This window comes from Halyomorpha halys, unplaced genomic scaffold (genome assembly GCF_000696795.3).
Source record: "Halyomorpha halys isolate HHAL.00 unplaced genomic scaffold, Hhal_1.1 Scaffold80.1, whole genome shotgun sequence".
NCBI lineage: Eukaryota > Metazoa > Arthropoda > Insecta > Hemiptera > Pentatomidae > Halyomorpha > Halyomorpha halys.
The window spans coordinates 827301-848500 of NW_027110435.1; the positions used below are offsets into that span (position 1 = coordinate 827301).

At 30.9% G+C, this 21200-nt stretch overlaps 1 protein-coding gene across 1 annotated transcript in view; it reads right to left on the bottom strand.

Annotated features, from left to right (window-relative positions):
- The window catches only part of LOC106692957 (spectrin beta chain, non-erythrocytic 2-like), an 85070-nt gene that overhangs the window by 9339 nt on the left and 54531 nt on the right, over window positions 1-21200 (bottom strand). Inside the window, exon 3 of the mRNA XM_067048607.1 lies at window positions 17342-17403. Within this exon, the coding sequence (XP_066904708.1) occupies window positions 17342-17403 (62 nt within the window). The remainder of the gene's footprint in view (window positions 1-17341; window positions 17404-21200) is intronic.

The window sequence follows — 21200 nt, forward strand, 5'->3', positions numbered from 1 at the left end:
AAACTGGTGATCTGGGATTATATGATTGGAATCTAGGATGGGGAAGTTTTAAGATTAGAATTTGTTTTTGAGAATTTGTTGAAAAGGGAGTTTTTTTCCCAAATCTATTTACATGGTTAGGAATTGGCTACTAGGAACATTTCGTGATATTTTAAACAACTTTAAACTTCTTTTACATTTTTTTTTCTTATAAACGGATATTTTTGTACTGTCTGATCAATTTTGATTTTTTTTTGTTTAATCAGAGAATTTCAGTACACTAAGGGGGAAAAAAAAAAAAAAAAACTGTTTTTAAAATAAATTATCCTATTACATGTATAATCTAAAGATGATACATGTAATATTCATGGCATCTATCGTGATGGAAAGGATGAGCCCAATTTCTCCTTGCAGAAGCTTTAATATCGACAGTGAACAAAATATTCCTCCAAACCCCGAGTCTAATTAATCCATTTAAAGAAATGTATCTTCAGCTTTCTTTACCACAACCAGTCATTATAAGATGGGGAACGTGGTTAGAAGCGGCGGAGTACTACGCAGTGGCATTTTGATGAAATTAAACATATAGTTTCTAGGCACGAGGTTAATTCGACTTCAATTGAAAAAGCCAATCCCATTTTTAAAAAAATTGTTTAAAGGAAATTCTTCTCTACATCAATAGAAACAACTTTTTACTCCATGCTATAAAAATATTAACGACGTCGTCAGAGACGAGAGTAGTGTGCTTAAAAAAAATACCTGTTGTTTTGAATGAAACTCCTGAACTGGCACTGGCAAACATAAAAAATATTGCTGGCATGGATGCTGGATAAGAAAACAACAGATTGCTGAGCTCAGACACAAGAATTTTATAGCCTCCAAGAATGCACCCTTGACTTCTGTGGAGGTTGAACAATCGTTCAGTCGATATAAATCCGTTTCGCTACTCAATCTTCGATGGTTTAAAAACTCTAAAATGCATCTCATTAGCAACGTTTTTGATGACAACGATGAGCACATCGATTAAATTTATTTTTTTATTATACAGTTACTAAAACTTTTTTATTTTAATAAAACCAAGTATTTTCAGGCTTTCTAAAATTCAATTTCCAAATTTTTAAAGTTTTTAAAGACATATATATTTTATATTGTATCTTTCTGTTGTCGTTATACATTTATGTGAAAATAAGCTCAAGTGTATGTACATATTTGATTTCATTACATAAAATCCCATCCTTTATTCGCTATGAATAATAAAAACTTACATATAAAAAAACAAATAAGACTGCAGGATGCACTAAAAATAAATCTATGTTTCAATAATTATTTACATATCTTAATAATTGTCGATGTGGAGCTGAGTAACTACGCTTAACTTTTGCACGAGGAAAAACACATAGAATAATAATGCTATGAGGAGTTGATAGGTGGTGGGGTCAGTAAAAAAATACGAATAAGTGAATTATTTATACAATATATACATATATTTAATATTTAAATAAGTTGTTTACTTATTAGCGTTCGTACCTGACCGCACCCCAGCCACCTTCTCCTCATATATCTAATGCCAACTATTAATGTATCATTGATAATAATGATATCGATTAGACGATTGCATTAAACCGAACACAACAAAATTTAACTGAGTTCTGAGATGAGATATAGCTATTATATAGACGGTTTAGAGTTTTACGGAAAGAATAAATGGAATCCTTCATATGACAGAAGGCAAAAAAAAATTTTTTAAATAAGTTTTATGAAGCACAAGGTATTCAGCGCTTTAAAAAGAAGAAATGAACAATAATCTTGAGACAGAACAGCATATAAAAGTAATAAAATAATAATAAAGGACTTAATAAATCATGATCCGTTCAAGGCCACCAATCGGAATAATTATAAATTATTTGAGTTGCAGGCCTACCTTCTACGCCATGAATATATACGAATATATACGCCATGAAATTCAGGTCGAAACGTCGGCATAAAATAAATAAATATGGTTTTGTTTATTTATGTTGTTCTTTGCTGACCGCACCCCCCGACAAACTTCTCCAATTATAAATTATTTTCTAGATTCGGAACTGCTTTCTTCTTTTCTAATATAGTTTTACTAATAAATCATTTTAAAAATTCCAGCATTCACGTACCACACACATTTAATGTTTTTAAACAATATTGTTAGTTCCTGCTGTTGACTGCTGAATAACTTCAAACTTTTGAAAGGGGTGCCGTGCCGTAGCGTGCTTATATTCCGATGGTTCAACACTAATTAGTGAGAGGAGAATTCCTTCATCCCTCATTCATCATCCAGATTTGGTGTTCGGATAACCGAAAAATCGTTCTTAAATTTAGTTAATAATATAATTTAGTTTTCATGTGATATATGATATGCCGTATCCCCCTGGAAGGTGAAAACATTTTTTTTTTTTTCAAGAAAACATCTTTCAGTTACATATAAATACAACAGGTTCCTATATAACTATATCCTTCATTGAAAAAAAAAAGTTAAAATACACATTATTTAAACTATATTTTTATATTATTAAAATTTTTTAAAACGAAATTAGCTGCCGTCAATAAGTATATCAGTGTTAGGTAGATTTCATTTGTTTTGTTAGTAAGACATGCCCACAATGGAGAGATGAATTAAGCAAATTTATTTTACAATAATTATTTTAAAAAATAATTTTAATTTTTGAATCCTTATAGATTTAGCTATCAGATATTTTATTTTAAAAATAAGAAAAAAGGTACAATGGATATAAGCAACATTTATTTTTTGTAACCTTTTGTCCAGTTTATTGGACATCAGGTCAAAACAGTAACTTTTTTTTAATATATTTTTCTTGGCAATGATATTTAAGTTGAATAATCCTGATAATAAAGCTGAGTTTGAATATGACCTTAAATAGAAATCATACTGAATAAAGTACGATATTTAAAAAAAAAACCAAGATCTAAAGATTTAGATATACCAAAAAACAAATATAAATCATAAAAAATATATAACTACATTTATGAATTGTAAGGGGTATTCTTAACATATCATAGATTCCCAATCATTATAATCATTTTTAAAAATAAAAATGATGTAACCTTTAGATGACAAAGTGCATGTATGAATTGTAAAGGACATTCACAACATATCATAAAAAACTCTCAATCATTATTATCTTTTCTAAAAATAAAAATGGTGTAACCTTTCGATTATTGTAAGAATCGATATCAATTAAATCTGTTTAGACAGATATAAATGAGGGTTTGCATTAATGGATTCCAATAGAGTTGGACACATAACTAAATTTTTCTCATTGGGTAAATATTTATTTGTGTTTTGTAAACGGCCACCTGAAACCTAATGTATGATGGGCATGTAGCAATTTCCGAACAAAAAATAATAAAAATCTTGTAGGTTTCTTATTAAGGTATAACATAAAACAAATGCCACTGTACAGGAAAAAAAATCAGGCTCGAAAAGGAATTTATAGGAAAAAGATACTCCATTTAATTTTCTAAACTGTATCTTCAAATTCATTGATCTGATGGAAACACGAAGAACTATAATTAATTAATAAAAAGTCAAGGTAGCAAAACAAATTAAATAAAAACTTATTATCGAGGATCTCTTTTTCTATAAATAATTACAGAATAGTAGTAGAAATAACTATAAATAATAAATTACAAATTACATAAAATTAATTTTTATATAAGGATAATGTTTATAGGTATAACATAAATATATACATTAATAATATGTAATAATAAATATTAAGATTATTTGTAATTAAAATAGAAATTGATTGTTCTTTTTAAACTGCGTTGAATTTTATACTATTATAAAGACAATTTCAACTAAACAAATTTTAGTTATTTTATGCTGAAACAATGTAATAAAATAAAAAATCGTACTGAGTGGAGGTAAAAACTATACTCGAATAAAGCTACTATCATATCACAAATTCAGCCCTGAAGAAGACGTGTGTGGAAACATTAGTGTCAAAGAAAGTTGTGTTTTATTTGCTATTTGATTTTTTTTTTATGATCGCCAAACCCATGTCATCGTTCAGAAATATTTTGGATGTAATTAGATTAAATTGAAAAAAAAATTGTTAATATAAAAAAATAATTTCTATTCTGAAAACAAAGTTGAAACGAATAGTTGACGGAGGAATGGCTACCTTCAACCTGTGACATTCGTCGGAAAATAGTTTGCGTATAAAGCAACACTTTCTCCTATTTACGTATCTTAAATAATTCAACTTCTAAATTTCTCAATATAAAAGATGGTACTTGAAAACAAAAACGAGGGAAATAGAATATAAGTATAATTTAAACTATAAATAGAATGTAAGGTATTAGAAGCCAGCAAATCAAGGGATATGAATCTGCAATGAGAAGAAATAGTCATATGGTAGAAGACAGAATTTCATCAAGTATATTCTGTAACAAACCACAACTTTATCAATATGGACTTGAAGATTGTTAAACAAGGAAGTGCTTCGAAAACTTGCTATCCTATTGTCCAGTAGGAGGTGGTTTAAGAAAAAAAAATCGGGAATAATCCATGATTCAACGAAAATCAAATCTTTGCGATATTTAGACGCTTGAAAGACCCTTTCATTGGGTTTTAAAACCGATAATTTTACTTATTCTAAAATTTTCTCATGTTCAGTATGCTGCAATTTAGGATTATATAACTTAAACAGTTCATAAGTTATTGCTCCCTATACAACAAAAAAACTTTCTTAATTTGGAATACAGATTTGGAGGTCTACTTTAAATTCCTTTAATATCGCTAAAGTTTTACGGAACAGCCTGTATATATAAAATAAATATATGTAAAACATAGGAAAGCACGCTTTCTGAGTAATATGGTATAAAAATACTTTCTGTGGGGCAGGGCAGTTAGCGTATTACGTCATGCAGCGTGAGTGGGGAGAGGCGTTTGGCTCGGTACTACGGGCTGGGATAGTTGAATAGCATTTTGATGGTCATGCGTTGTCAACCTTTAAAATAATAATAAATACAAGTTTAAGCACGGGTTATGATGGGAACGTTTAGTTAAATGAGTTTCAATCTTTCGTCTTTTGCATTAACAAAATGCTAAGTACATTATGCATTTTGTAAAAAACTTTAAGACAGCAAATACGTTTCCTGAAGCGTAAAATTATAACTTTTCGATTTTTACCAGATGCCTGGGAAAAGTGGCGCCCAGACGGTGAGAATTCTATCTTACAGGTAAGATTCCTTCACGGGAATATCGTGCTCTTCCGGTTGTGCAGCTGCCAGAGATCTGCAGCCAACGTGGAAATAAGCTACAATACATTCTCTCAATTCATACCCAAAATTCGATATAGGTCTAGGAAAAATATGTCATTATAGATCAACGTAAACCTCTACCAAAATACCAGTATTAATATTTAATAGAAGTTTGCAATAAATATAAATCTCTTGTCACGCAGGACGCACAAACGCGATCTACGTAGAAATGTGATGAAAAAACATTTTGAAGCCCAAAATGAAACTAAAGAAAAATGTTAGTGAGTGAAAGTTTTATTTAATAGACAAATTATTAGTACTAGTTACATTTTTAAATACAAAAAATTGTGTTTAAATAAAAATATTAACCGTCTCTCATTGTTAGTATTAATAAAATTGGATAGTTATAAACTATTATAATAGTTTGATAATTAACTAAAGGAGATGTATTTAACCAAGCTATTAACTTATTTCCGGAAATGAGATAAGTAATTAATATGCAGGATGTTCAGGAAAAGTGGTAATTAATTATTTGAATGAATATGTTTAACCAAGAATAATTTTTACTTTCGCTTGCCTTATTGCCTGAGTACCCCTCGTAAAAAAAAGATACATATACTTAAATAAATAAAATTTCTTTTAGTGCATGAAAAAACAAAGATAAACAAAAATGAAAATCAATTCATAATAAAATAAACATAAACGTAATAATCAAAAATAGAATTATTTCCTGTAAGCAACTTACTATTATAATTCAATTTTGAAGTTCCAGTACTTGCGATCCAAATGCGAATCACAGTGTGCGAGGATGCCACGCCTACAGATATAAATGAAACCGCAGATATACAATACTAACAAGTAAGGAATACTTGTTTACAATATTTGTAATAAAAAAAAAATAAAACCCCTGTTGCACCTTAGCAATCAAAACCCGGTGCAAAGCTTAGCCCCTTCAAACTCTTACCGGATTCCCTAGGGATAATTAAAAATATATAAAAAAAAAAATAGTTTTATGTAGGCAGAGTAGAGCTTAGATTATATATTTCTAAACCTAATAATAATATATTCAAGTGAGTTAGAAACCGCAGAACAATAGATGCAACTTGATGATTTTCGGCTACTGGAAGATTGAATGTGTTTTTATTGAGTCAACTTAATCCATATCTGTTGTATGTCACTATTTATTAATTTTTTTAATGCGCCATAAATAAAATAAGAATGAATTTTATGCTATAAACGTTAAATATTTATTAACTTGTATACATTCTATCTTAACTTCGATCTAAATAAAAAAAAACCTGCCAACTTGAAAATTCGGTCTCAGGATATTATGATTGTAAGCCCAGGTAAACTTAATTACCTGATATATGTTAATCTGAGTTATATATCCCTTCACACTATCGGTAAATTATATTTATAAGCTCAGCTTTGGCAGAGAAGGAAAAATATAAACTTTTATAGATCAGTAAGGAAAATTTACTTCATAACGATCTTTTACTATCTGGGTCAGACGATATTCATAACGGCTCCCCGAGAAATGAATCTTGACATTTCCACACCAGGGATGAATAGGAATTCAATGGAAGCGTTAAAATATTAAACATTGAAGGTAAAAGTAACGCATCAAATAAAACAAAATATAAATAAATATCCTCATGGAAAAAAATATCAAAATAAGAATATTCTACACATGATCAAAACATTACAAACTAAAAAGCAATCTTTCTGTAATTATTATGCCAAAAAAAAAAATTTTGTAATTTAAGAATTAACTGAATAAAAAATAAATACACAGACTATTACAAACATTATCTGTGAAAGGAATTGAATCACAGTAAAAATATTGGTACAAACAGAACAAGCAGCTATAAGATGGCCATCAATTACTCACTTATAGCAAAGCCTTACCAAAAAAATTCATGTAATTTTTAAAACAATAAAAAAAAAAAAAATGAATAAACAAGATGTGTAATACGTAAACTGAAAATCATTACAACATCTAGCTAATAAGTAACAAAATCAAAGAATATTTAAGATGATTTTCGAAATGAATAGATAATTAAATAAAACTCCCAGAGAAAACAGGCAGAAATAACTTTAAAAACATACGATTATAAGTCAAATTCACATATTAAAGGAACTGTTAAGAGAGGACTTACCAAAATCAATTAAAAACAATGAGCATTTAATACAATTGGTACTTTAACGTGGTCTGCACCTCAATTTCAAATACAAACAAAATTACATTTTGAAATAATGATTCAGAAACATGGCTAGGATATTTAAAAAAATATTAGGCAGTGTAGGACTCCAACGGGATTCTTGGGCCGACATAGGAAAAGGAAAAAAAAATTATGATTTTAACCCAATTAAGGGTAATAATTTATAATATAAACGTCAATAACCCTATCTTATATCTATTTCAGAGCATCCTATGGAGGTTGACAGTCCTAGTCTAGATAAATAACTATATATATTTCTTTAAATAATGATGAAGGCCAATCTGGACATATGGAGTTGAGCTTTGGGGCTCCACTAAACCTTCGAATTCCTTTCGTATTCAATCCTTACAATCCAAAATCCTTCGTAAAATCCTCAATGCTCCTAACTTTGTCACAAATAAAATCATACATAAAGACCTTAATGTTCCCTATGTAACCGATCTAGCCCGAACCAGATATCACTCCTTCCATTATAAACTCTATCACCTCAAACCCCCTAATTTCTAATCTTGCATCCTCTTCCATTCCTGACAATCCTCCGAGGCGCCTGAAAAGAAGATGGCCACGAGACCAGCTAATGTAAAATGTCATTAGAGTGCTACCAATGGGTAGTTTCTCTATAGGCCTGTAACACTCTAATTTAACTTAGATCAGATTTACTAAATGTATTATAATGTACAGTTGTAAATAGCAATAAATAAATATTAAAAATAAAAAATAATGATGTATTTTTTATACAACTAAATTTTGTATGAAAATTTTTTTCTCCTACACGAGACTCATAAGTAAGAAACCAATAAATTTTACTAACCATTTTGAAGTCACCTTTGTTGACAGCTTTTAGTGTACAGTTAACTAAAGTATCTTAAGGATCCTAACACATTTCTTTCAACATCCGGGTACCCAATATACATAAAACCTCTAGTAAACTATTCGCATGAATATTCAGATATGCTAAAGATATATCCAAACATTCGTGAAGAGGATCCCAGGACTTCGAACGGCGAATACTTGTAACATATTTTAATATTTTTATAACATCTCCACAGGACCACCAGTCACAGAGAAAGTCCGAAAGCTTACAGACAAACTGGCCCAGTCGAAGCTGGAATTCAAAACATATGATTGAATAAGTCGCGTGCAAGTCATCCAAGAGCTGTTGTGTAAGTCACACGTGGCCCCCCAGAAAAATATAGATATTATGGAGCTATAGTGACAAGCTGACCATACATGAATAATATTTTTAGACGGACCACGGATTTTTTCCTGAAAAAGTGATAAAACCCGTAGCCAGTACGCTAGTAGAAAACTGGTTTTGAGGCCAACGTCTGTCACAGACATTTGGAAGAGGCAAGACTAAAGTGAAACACCAAGACCGACAGTTATAGTCCTGCCTTTTTCAACTTTAGACTCACATTCAGTTTAATGGTTAAGAACGATAAAGTTTGGAAAAGGAAAACATCGAAAAATTGATTTGTTAATACCGAGAAGGATTTGATTGATTTCACCCACTTCAATTTTTTTTCTGTTTCCTGAGATATAAACCCACATACATAGCATAGACACCGTCTCCAGATGCTATGATCCTTTTTAGCAGGCACGAAAGTCTTCGGTCTGCGGTTCTTCTTAAAAAACAAAATAGCAGATTTAATCCATAAACGGACGGATTTGGACCACTTAGGCCGAATTAAAAAAGAAAATCTGTCAGACACGGCCTTTACATTAGCATGTAACATACTATCCGCCGATTTTATTAGGGAAAAACAATCAGAGGACCAGGACCGTCTAAAGAAAACATTTATGGATCGATAGATTCTTCTTTAGGATAGATGCTGATTCTAACTATTTTATTTCTCGGAAAAAAGTTTAACACCGTTTAAGAATTATATAGCATAAATGACAAAGAACCTTTGGTGCATACCTTCACGTAGGAGATTTAGCAACAGCTCGTTTTGTAAGTAGACGTCAGAAAGATAAAATAAAGATATCAACAAAGGACTGAGATATCAATAAAAAATTGGCAGTTATCGGATAACAGCACTTGATAAGGTACTGAAGAATTTGCATTGCCAACACCTGGTTAACAACTGGAAAACTTCGTTATCAGTAAATAAAACAGTACTGACATCGCTATCGGAGATATGCGTTAGATGCCTAGGATTTGGCTAATCATTGTTTTCAAGCCTTAAATCAAAATGAATTTTCAGGAATATTTGAGTTAGAGAAGGTAGTTGGTTTAAGTTCTACATTTAACCTTTCTAAAAGTATTCTTAGCAAGCAATAACTAGAGGGAATCATATCAAACAAACTGGATGCTTCGGGAACTAGGATTGGACCCCATGACCAATGAAGATGTAATCAGTAATTTGAGAATTAAAAATTCTTTTTTGGGAACAATTATAATAAAATACCATAAAACATAATAAAAAAACAGCTTGAAAATAAAATTGCTAATTTCTTCAACTTTAACAAAGCAAAGACCAAACATTTCATTTAATCTTTAAAATAAAAATATCACATTTATCCTTAAAATTATGATTTGATTCCATTAAATTGAATAGTAAAGAAAATTATTTTAAATTTGTACAGCATAATAATATAAAATTATTAGTCTAATTGTATAGGATATAAAATAGAATTTGTTGCGTTTCACATTCATATTACCAATAAAATATGCATATTAAAAAAAATAATTATAAATAAAATCACTCAATTGGAAAATACCGAGACAAGGTTTGCAGTGGTTCATCCTGTTCTAAAAAAGGATCCAACTATGCGAGGGTTCACTCCAACCTATCTATTTTTACGGGAACCCCAGCCTTTTGTCTAGCCTATCAATCCAGGAGACTTTCGCACTAGGAAAAATTAGTGTCATAATATTCCATAAGGTCGATAATATCAGTTCACCTATATGGACAGGACTTGAAATTAACCACAGTATACGAAGAAGTTCCCTTCATAAATAACAAATCAAAATATTGGTAAAATGTATAATCATGTAGCAACAGTTCCAGAAGTGGATGCCTCAAGCATATGCCAAGGATGCCGCAAGCGAATATAACTTTCAATTTATTAATATTTACTGTCTTCTAATATTTTTCTACATAATCAACTGCTCTAAGGATAGTTGTGGCGACATTTTGAGCTCAACGCGAATTTTTTTTTTATGCAATTAAGGTACTGTGGATACAAAAGATTGGGAACCGATGATGCAAAGATACAAGATCCCAGAAGCGCAAAACATGACTTGCAGCCATGTGTTATCGAGCAGAAATATTATAATGAATACAATTAAATCCCATAATCAAGAATCCATTCGAGGAAGTGATAGTGGAAACAACTCAATCAAGATAATTCATTTCTGGATAAGAAGATAAAAGTATTAAAAGAATAATCACAACGTTGCAAGAAACCATACTTTCATTTCAGAACTGAGCCACTTAAAATTTTTTTTTTTTTTAATATTTGTTTATTGCTATTAACAACTGTACATTATAATACATTTAGTAAATCTGATTTAAGTTAAATTGGAGTGTTACAGGCGTGTAGAGAAACTACCCATTGGTAGCACTATAATGACATTTTACAATAGCTGGTCTCGTGGCCATCGACAGACGCCTCGGAGGACTGTCAGGAATGGAAGACGATTCAAGGTTAGAAACTGTAAATTTTATTCTTAACATTAATTTTGCAAGCTTTCGAAGCTTTTAATTAACAAAAGCAATTAATCCTTTCCACTGTACAAGAGGAGGGGTTTTCACACTGTCAATAAAATACGGAAGAGGTTGAAGTTTTACTAACTGGCTGGTTTCTGGCCATGCAAAGGAGGAGAAATTAAAGCTTACTGTACACAGCGTTAATAAAACAGTGACTTCAGCAGTTTACATAACATTTTACATTACGAACTAACGAATATGTGAGCATTAAAACTTCGTAAGTTTTTAGATGGATGAATCGGTAGCATAGATGTTGGACTTTTTATGCATAGGAGTCGATTCGTACAGGAGGGAGAGGATCCGTAACCCCTAATATTTGAAATGGTCCTATCCGTCCCCAAAAATATTTTGAATGGTCCTATAACTTTAAAATGGAAAATGTGAGTACAAAACAACTTGAAAAGTAAAATATTTGTACTAACACACGACACTGAATTAAATTAAACGCATCATGTTAACGTGACCAGACATCCCACCCATATACGTGTACCGGGTGTCCCTAAACCTGTCTTGGGAGATGTAAATACTCTGCTTTGAATGATACAGAGAAACCTCAATTATCCGTCACCTGATTTATTGTATTTCTCTCTTTATGTATACATGGTGATGTGGGGTCCACCAGACCCCAGGACACGATAAATGATCTATAAATTGGTAATCAGTAGTTGAAACCCGATTATGGATTCAAGGCGTTTCAGGGATATACGTGATTAACATAAGGCTTTGTAGAACTAGTAATTTGGTTCCAACAGATCACACCTTATTATCAGCATCTGAATTTCTTTTTACCCGAAACGCGACAGGTGGATTTGTTCCTTAGAACCTCGTTACCAATGCTCTACATTTTTGTTTTGGGTTGTATATTTTATTTCCTTATAAATAAACAAGTACCATAATAAATTCATTATATTTTTGTCACATAAAATAGACAAATTATTTTATAGGGCAAAAATAAAACGAATTTATTATGATACTTGTTTATTTATAACGAAATAAATGATACAACCCAAAACTAAAGTCTAGAACACCAAAATGTAAGAGAAATAAATTTCTCAATGGGTCCTTTCCTCAGACCCACCTGGTGGGCTAAAGATTGAATATATATTATTTTTAATTCAGCGATTAAGATTCCGAGTTAACACATAAGTTTGTATATCCGGATTTCGCAAATCTGATTTAAGAAGTATAAAATCCAGAATACTATTTTGTAAATACTCAAGTTTCAAAAAAATAGAATTAAAAACATCTTCAAAGTATACAGGCCAACAATAAAGCTTCCTCATCATATTTATTTAATTTTTATTTTTTAATTGTCTCTTATTTTATTTTATTGAAAATTCTCTTTTTTCATAAACATTCTCATTTCTACTGGGCAAATAATTGGTTATATTTCAACGTTATTGATTTGTTATTTGGGAATAAAATTTACGGGAGGAACCGGTTTTGAAATATGGACGTGTCCAGGAAATTACTTATTCGCATGGCTAAGCGAAAGTAGTGGATCGACTTCGCTAAAATTTATGCTAACATATTTACAAGGCTAATCAACAACTTTCCCGTAACTTTAGGCCAAATCGGACAAGCCCCTCTTGAAATATAGACGTATCAAAGAAAACACATTTATGGACAAATAGGCGCAAGTAATGGATGGTGTTTGATAAAATTGATACAAGATCGTTTTTAAACGAATTTTTAGCCCTTTTAGTTCAAATCTGATGAACCATTATAATTATAATAATTAAATATGAGTGTGCTAAGGAGAATTAGCTTGCCATTGCGTTAAGAAAAGTCACGGATGAAATTTAATTAAATTGATATGAAACCAACTAAACGCCAAATCGTACAAACCCTGAAAATGTTATAAAAAAATAAACAGAACCGCCGCGTGAGCATGTTTTAAATATTGTAAAAATCAGGGGACCAGAAACATGCATTGTAGGGAACAGAGGACTTAAATTTAAGGAGTTCAGAGAGGTATGATGGAATTACCAACGGAATGGGAGGTAGAGTCCCAGGAAATATTTCTCACAATAGGAAGGGGTAAAACAACCTCAAATTTTTTTAATATCGGGGACAGAGGCTTCCCGAAGATGAGTCGTACAAAGCAATTTGACAAACATTTTATCTTGGCCTGCAGATACCTACACCGTATAACAGCAGTTAAATTGGGAGGTTATTATGAAGGTAACTGGGAGGTTGTTTTATTGTACTATATGCTCCTACCCAGAATACTTGTTGGCACTTATTATTGACTCACAGCAGAATCCGATGTATTGGCATAACCATTTACAGGAGTGTCAGGATTCCCAGTGAGAGCATCAAATGTGAGTTTTAAGCTCCAAGGACATATTGACGTTAAGGACTGATCCGTTGAGAAAATGATACTCCTCAAACCACTGCTTCATCATTGTTTGGAATGCTCTGTAGGGGTTTACATCATATTATTAGGCTAAATGTGCCGAAAGGATGTTGATAAAGCACACCTGAACAAGACAGCTTTATGACACTCGTTATAAAATAATGGGTTTGAAGATTGGGCCAAATGCAGCAAACAGGGTGTTGGTTGTTCAATATTTAGAAACAGAGGAAGTAAATAGATATTTAAATAAGGATAAAGTAATCTCAGGGCCTAAATGATCCAATACTTTTGGTCCTGTTGGTCCTACAATGGTCGAATACTTTCGGTCCTGTTGGTCCTACAATAGTCCAATTTAGACATGCACCTCTGATGGAGTCACAGGAGACAGTGAACAGGCAATATCATTCAGCAATAATGAGTTTGGAACAGCAACACTTGTTCTAGATAAATTAATCAACAAACCCTTACTAATACAACGTATCAGATACAAGATCTACTGCGTAAATACTGATGCATTCATACGGCATGTAAACATCGTAACTTTTAGTAAGGCAGACAATTCGGAGTCCCACCGTAGGGTAAGAAGGAAAGGGAAAGGAAGGAAATATATAAGATAAATCTATTGGCTTCCTTAAGAGTGGGAAGGCTCTTCCGCGAGAGTTTCGGCAAGATAAAGTTCAACGTGAGAGGGCCTTTGGTTCGGAACTCGAAGAACTATACCGAATAAAACTGGGAGCTTAATAGAGGATATTGGCATCAATATTAAGGACCTTGCAGCATTAGCTGAAAATACAGTTCTTAATTCTCTGGCAATCATCCACCAACGCATGCATAGTAACTCATGAAATACAAGATCGAACAGGGGGAGATGCATATATGTCGCTATATACTGCATATTGTTTGATTTATGCAAGAATTTATTTGAGAGAAAAAACAAATAAAAATTCAGGTATTTTATTTTGTTTATAAAAACATATTTCTTATTTATGTTATGAGCCAATGTACTAAAATAATGTATATATTAAATTAGTGTTATCGAATAAATAACATTGGAAAGGCAATTTTAACCAAGATTACTTATATCCTTATAAAAAATTAATACGTATATTTCTAATGAAACTATTAAATAATGAGCTAATATTTTCAAAGTAATGTTTGGAAATAACTAAAATGTTATAACTTGAGTTATAAACGGCAAAAGCTAAATTTAAATCTTGTAATTAAGGACCTACAATAACAAGTTCCACTCGGTTAGGCCGAAGGCTTAAGGTTCATTAGGTAGGACTTAAAGAGAACGAGAATAAATCAATTAGTACTGAACACCCGGTCATGGTTAGGAGCAAGATGGGAGACCTTCCCTAGCACTGGGTCAATCGACATCTTCCAAGAAATGGTCCGTTCCGCGCGAAACTAGGTTCCAGATCTTGGATGATTTCATTCCGATGGAATTCTCCAGCTCATGAGTAGTCACCGCTGGAATTTAATGTAGGAATTTAATATCAGGAAAGGAGAAGTTATAAGGTTTCGTTACATTCAGTTTTCGTTCAAATCTGAAATTTCCTATTGCCCCTCCTTATCACGGATTAAAAAGTCTTCGTAGGTGTTATTTTTAGCTCTCAAGTTTTTATAATTAATTAAATCGATTTTTATTTACTTAAATAACTGAGGAAAGAGATATGTTTCTTATTCCTTTACACTTTTCCTAAAACTCAGACTCAAGTGTAAATTTAAAGATAATTAATTAAAAAGGAATTAATTTATTCAAATAAAATTTGTGATGGAATATTTTATATTATGACATGCGGATCAAAATGTCGCATCATGGGTTGGAACGAAAATGGTTGACTAACATTGAACATGACATATTGTGAGTTTGGGGCGAAGATGGAACGGAAGGACCAGTTCCAACCATATAACCAAAGAGATATTAATGATCAAATTTCAGAGGAAAAGAGATACCTAATTCTAAGTGGAGAGTGATTTCCACCATTTGATACACAACAAAAATTCACTACTAACCTACCTTAATACATATTTCTTTTCATAGAACTGCACTCAGAATAAGAAAACATTTTATAACAATATACACCCATATCACAGCCCTCGAAGAATGGCAGCACACAGACAAACGGTATAAACTTTCAACTCATTACAAAAGACTAATCTACATGACTATAATATGGCAAATCAAGGAGTTGAGCTTTGGGGCTCCACTAAACCTTCGAAGTCCTCTCGTATCCAATCCTTACAATCCAAAATCCTTCGTAAAATCTTCAATGCTCCTTACTTTGTCACAAATAAAATCATATATAAAGACCTTAATATTCCCTATGTAACCGATCTAGCCCGAACCAGATATCACTGCTTCCATTATAAACTCCCTAACCACTCAAACCCCCTAGTTTCTAATCTTGCATCCTCTTCCATTCCTGACAATCCTCCGAGGCACCTGAAAAGAATATGGCCACAAGTAACATGTAAATGTCATTAGAGTGCTACCAATGGGTACACACCTACAACACTCCATTTTAACTAAGATCAAATTTACTGAGTATATTATATAATATACAGTTGTAAATTTCAATAAAGATACTAAAAAAAAAAAACACTGTATTCTGGTATCGACTTTTGTTTTATAAAGAGATATACAAACCGATATGAACGTTCTACTAATTCGGTTTCCAACCCAGGATGATCGAATTGATCATCTTTTCATGACCCATGATTTGAATTAAATGAGAATTCTCTAACCTACATTTGAATTTAACTATCACATACCTACAGCTCCTTAAACAAGCGTTTAAAAATTAAAGCATATAAATAAGTCGCCTAATTTACAGCATATTATGCTTCTTTTCGTCTATGAGACAATGAGTTCTAGAATAAAAATCAATTTTCAATTTATATGTTTTGTTTTAAAAGCGCTCTTTAATTTAACATACTCCTAAGTCTGAATTTATTAATTTAAATTATATTTTACGTGAATTATAATAACACGATTTGAAACCTCATTAAACATTTTTTCAATTATCTTTTAAGATATTAGAGAATTAAAAATTTAGTAATTTTAGAAAATTACATATCTTAATGTTGATGATTATGTGATGAGGACAGAAATAGGGGAGCAAAAACGGTTGCCTTATATCAATTCTGTGAAGTCGTAAATTGGAGACATGTGCCCCTATCCACGGAACAAGGCACTGCATTATACTCTTCGAGATAGCAAGAATTATGACTTATCAGGCATAGCTATCAACATTCTGAATCTTCTTTTTTAAATGTTCCCCCCAACTGACATCATGTGCCCGTTAAATTAGTTTCTAAACGTCCTGTTTGGCTCATTCACGAACAAAGCTTCATTAAATTATGGCTAAATAACCGAAAATTTGATAAAATGCTATTTTCTCAAAAAATAAAAGTGGGTTATATATGAATTCTTATCCCTTCGAACTCTCTCTCCCCTCTACACGATTTCATCTGTGTATTATGTAATTTAATTTAATCAGCTGAATTAATTTATTCCACGTAACCCCGATTTGAAACTAAACTGGAACAGCAATACTTTTATATTTATTATTGTAAATATATTAAAAGGATAGAAATTTAATCTAAATAAATAAAATAAAATGAGTTTCTCAGCTCCATAAAATAAATATGGCAGTAAACTATTGTAATACCATGAACGCAATAGTAATCTAGGTTAAGAACAAACTATTATCGTAAATAAAAAATGTCATACTCCTTTTCAAGTTGGATAATTTAAGTTATACTTTTTTTTTTCTTTTTTTTTTATTCTTCTATTTTACCTTTTTTAAATGCTTGTTAACCCATTTTGTAAAGGTCTTCTTCTGGATAGCATCTCTCTCATCTGAAAAAATACATATATAACCATTAATAAATATAAAATAATAACTTAAATATCTTAAGCATCTATAAATATGAAAAATTGTATGGGTGCTAATTAAACTATCAAATAAATAAAAAATACACATGATAATAAAAATAAAAATGAAGGTCTCCAATCAGATGTGAAAGAACCCGGTATGATATTAAAATATGTTAAAAAAAAATAAATTTAATTTTAGAAACAATTAAAGATTGTGAGGTAAACAGTCAAAGTGACCTTAAAAAACATTAAATACAAAACAACTAAATGCAAATAATTTATTATTTGAAAAACCTTTTGGGTCGAACTGGGTTAAAACTATTAAATATTACAATTTTGTAACAAATTTCAAAGTTGCTAATAGTATGTTTGTTTTTAAAAAATTGATTCATTAATCGATTCATAATTAGCAGAAACGTAGCAGCTAAATTATCGTGACAACAAATTAGAGTCGAGCTTTATAACAGTTATAAATTATAGAGGCATGTTAAGCTAAATTCGACTTCTCTTAAAATATTTGTTATTAAATTAAATTCGTGGACTCGACCAATATACAACATTCGTTTGTTTTACACACACACACAACTTTAATTAAAAACACACAAAACTTTTTTTTTAAAATAAACCAAAATCATGCCAAAATCAATATCAAATACAGTCAAACGCTTCAAAAATAATAATAATAAAAACCATTCTTAGATTCCCTTCGTACATTCTTCTATATCTCTTCCGTCTACTCTTTCCACTAGATAACTATAAGATAAGATGACTCGTATTGCAAATTATTCGTATTGTTATTTTAATGCATCCAGCTGGTACTGTGATTTCCTTTCCAGAAATAGTTCTGATAATAATAGACTCGTAGAGCATTGAGATGTGATGCAATAGGTAAAGAGAAGAGTTTTTTATAGTTAGGTCAATTCATAAATTGAATCTTGAATCTTCAATATTTTCATAACAGACTTAAAAGATTTTTTTACTTGACCATCAGGTGTTTATCTCTCGACACTGAATTATAATTAAAAAATTATGAACTCATAGCATCAATTAACTAAACCTGAAAATGTCAGACTATTGGGAATGAATATATGTGAATGCGTATCCATGGCCATGAATTCAAAACCCCTCTGAGGTTCCTGGAAGAAAACATTCCACAGGAAAAATGAGTAGCCACAGTCATTTCAATACCTTGATCCAGCAGAATCTCCCAAGTTAAAGCTTTCATTTTAACCACTTCCATTTCCACAATCTCTAAATCATTGGGAACTATTACCACACTAATGCATTCTTTGTGGTTAGATAATCCGTTCTTTTCCGCGTGGAATGGTTTTTCAACTCCGGACTTGGACAAAGAGGCCATGATCCATGCGTAAAACTTATATAGATCATTGTTGGCCTATTTGATCTTGGACTAGGTATATATAGAACATTCGTTTAACTTCTGATTTATAGTTCAGTATACAGGTTATAGTAAGTTTACATAGGGTTCAATCTAAAAACAACAAAAAGTGAACACAAAATCAGTATTGGGATCTTTGTATTTGTATAGTATTGAGGTCTAATTGAATTCAAAGAGGAAGGCTGGATGTATATCGATAGATTCGGGCCTGCATTATACAAATAGACTACCAAAGTTTTGTTTTCTGATTCTTTTGGCCTAAGCCGAATCTTAGAAGAACCTAACACTTCAATACTTAGCTTTAAAAAATACTAAAGCATTTAAGTAACACAAAAAAAAAAAAAAAAAAAAGACAACTATGGTAATTTGATTTAATATGTTACAGATGGTTAGCTAAGCACATAATCATTTTAGTTGATCGATCATAATTAATTGTGAACGGCGATCGCCGCCTTACCTGGAACCACCATATCAACATCAAACTAACTCAAAGCTATCCTAAATATAAAATCCGAATTAAAATCATAAACAGCTATTTTTATTTTTAAAACGATTCTCAGGCAATCGCTGATGTATGACTGTGAAGTCTGGGGGGCGGCATCCATTACGAAAAGAAAAAAATTACAATCTTTTCAAAATAAAGTAGTAAGAATTGCAGTGGATGCTCCTTGGTTTGTAAGAAACAACCAATAGAATCGGGAAATACAAAAAGAGACAATAGAGGATTACATAAAAAAAAAAAGGTTCATGAAGTTCCTCTCCCAGTTACCTACAGTTAAAGGAGCAGTGACCTACAACCTGGGAAACCCAACCACAACCCGAAGACTGAAGCGCAGGCTGCTGCAGGACATCCTGCTATAAATTCTATATTTATCAGTTCTGTTATTGTCACTCTAAAATTTTATTTTATCTCAATTTTTTTTTTCTCCTCATCTTTATCTTAAATTCAATTTTTTTTTCCATTAGAAGTCAATTATTTATCTTGTTAAATCCACAAATATCATTGTTTTTGTTATTAACTTTACTTTTATCTTTAATTAAGAATTATTATTTTAATCCATTTATTTTATCCTAGTTTTTTTTCTTATTTTTAACGTTGTTAAGACTCTCTTTTGTATGAGACTATATTCCGGCATTATCAATTGTTAAAAAAAAATGTACCTCTTACATTAACCATGTAAGGCCCACCAGGCCGATCTGGTATTCAATAAATAAATAAAATTGTGAAATGTGAGTTATCCAATAAACTAACCCATTTTTGATGAGTGCTCGCTTCTTGTTCACATTCCAACAAACCACCTCCCATAGAGGGATCTGATATAAAAATACTTTCCATAATTTTATGCATTCCTGGACCCAATTCATTACATCGAATTAGAAAAATATGCAATCTTTAAGTTTTAAATTTCTTGTCATTTAATGAAAGTGTTTATTTCTAACTGGACAGATTTCATATTTTCAATTATTTTTAATATATTCACATTGTTAATGCGATCTATTGTAAAATATAAATAAATTGTACTACATTATAAGGGATACTTGTTAATATGTTACTTTAATACGTGTTATGTCGCGAAATTTTACGTTTAGAAATACATGCAGCTCTTGCAGGGTGCTGCAATTTGTGAAAAGGAGATAGGAGAATACTGTTAAGATAATGTACGTAATGACTCACACGGAGAAAAAAAAAAAAGGAAATAGGGTCACAGAAATATAAAAAACCAATATCGGCTAATTAATGATAAAAAAAAAAACCCAAACTGATAGTACGACTATCAACAAAACGACATCGATTGATTTTTATGAGGCTCAGAAAATTTTCATCTATTTGAAGGAGATACATCACTTAACTTATCATGCAATAATATACCATTTGTTACATAGCAAATAACCTATTCTGTAACTTTTTAAATATAAAATTCATCAATCATGTTGAAACTATTCCATTCTTAAAACACAACGATTAAACTATTTACAAATATAGAAGGAGATAATAGTTATAGTAAGCGTTCTAAAAATAAATTATCACCCTCATTTTGATCAAACATTTTATCTATTTATATACACGTATAAGGCAATGTTCTTTGTGTGATCTCAATAAACTAAAAGAAAAAAATCATCAAAAAAGAACCATTTTTAATTTTTATTTATTTAAATTTCATACATTTAATCTATATATATATATAAACACGATTTTTTAATAAAAGTAACATTATTAATTGATTCTTATCAACAATCTATAAAAAATCTACCTTTTTAATAACTACTGCAGAGATTTAATTACATCTATAAAATCACTTAAAAAGATCATTCACTTAAAAAAGTTAAGTAGTCAAAATTATTCATCGTTTAGATGTCCCAATAACTGATTTTTTTTTTT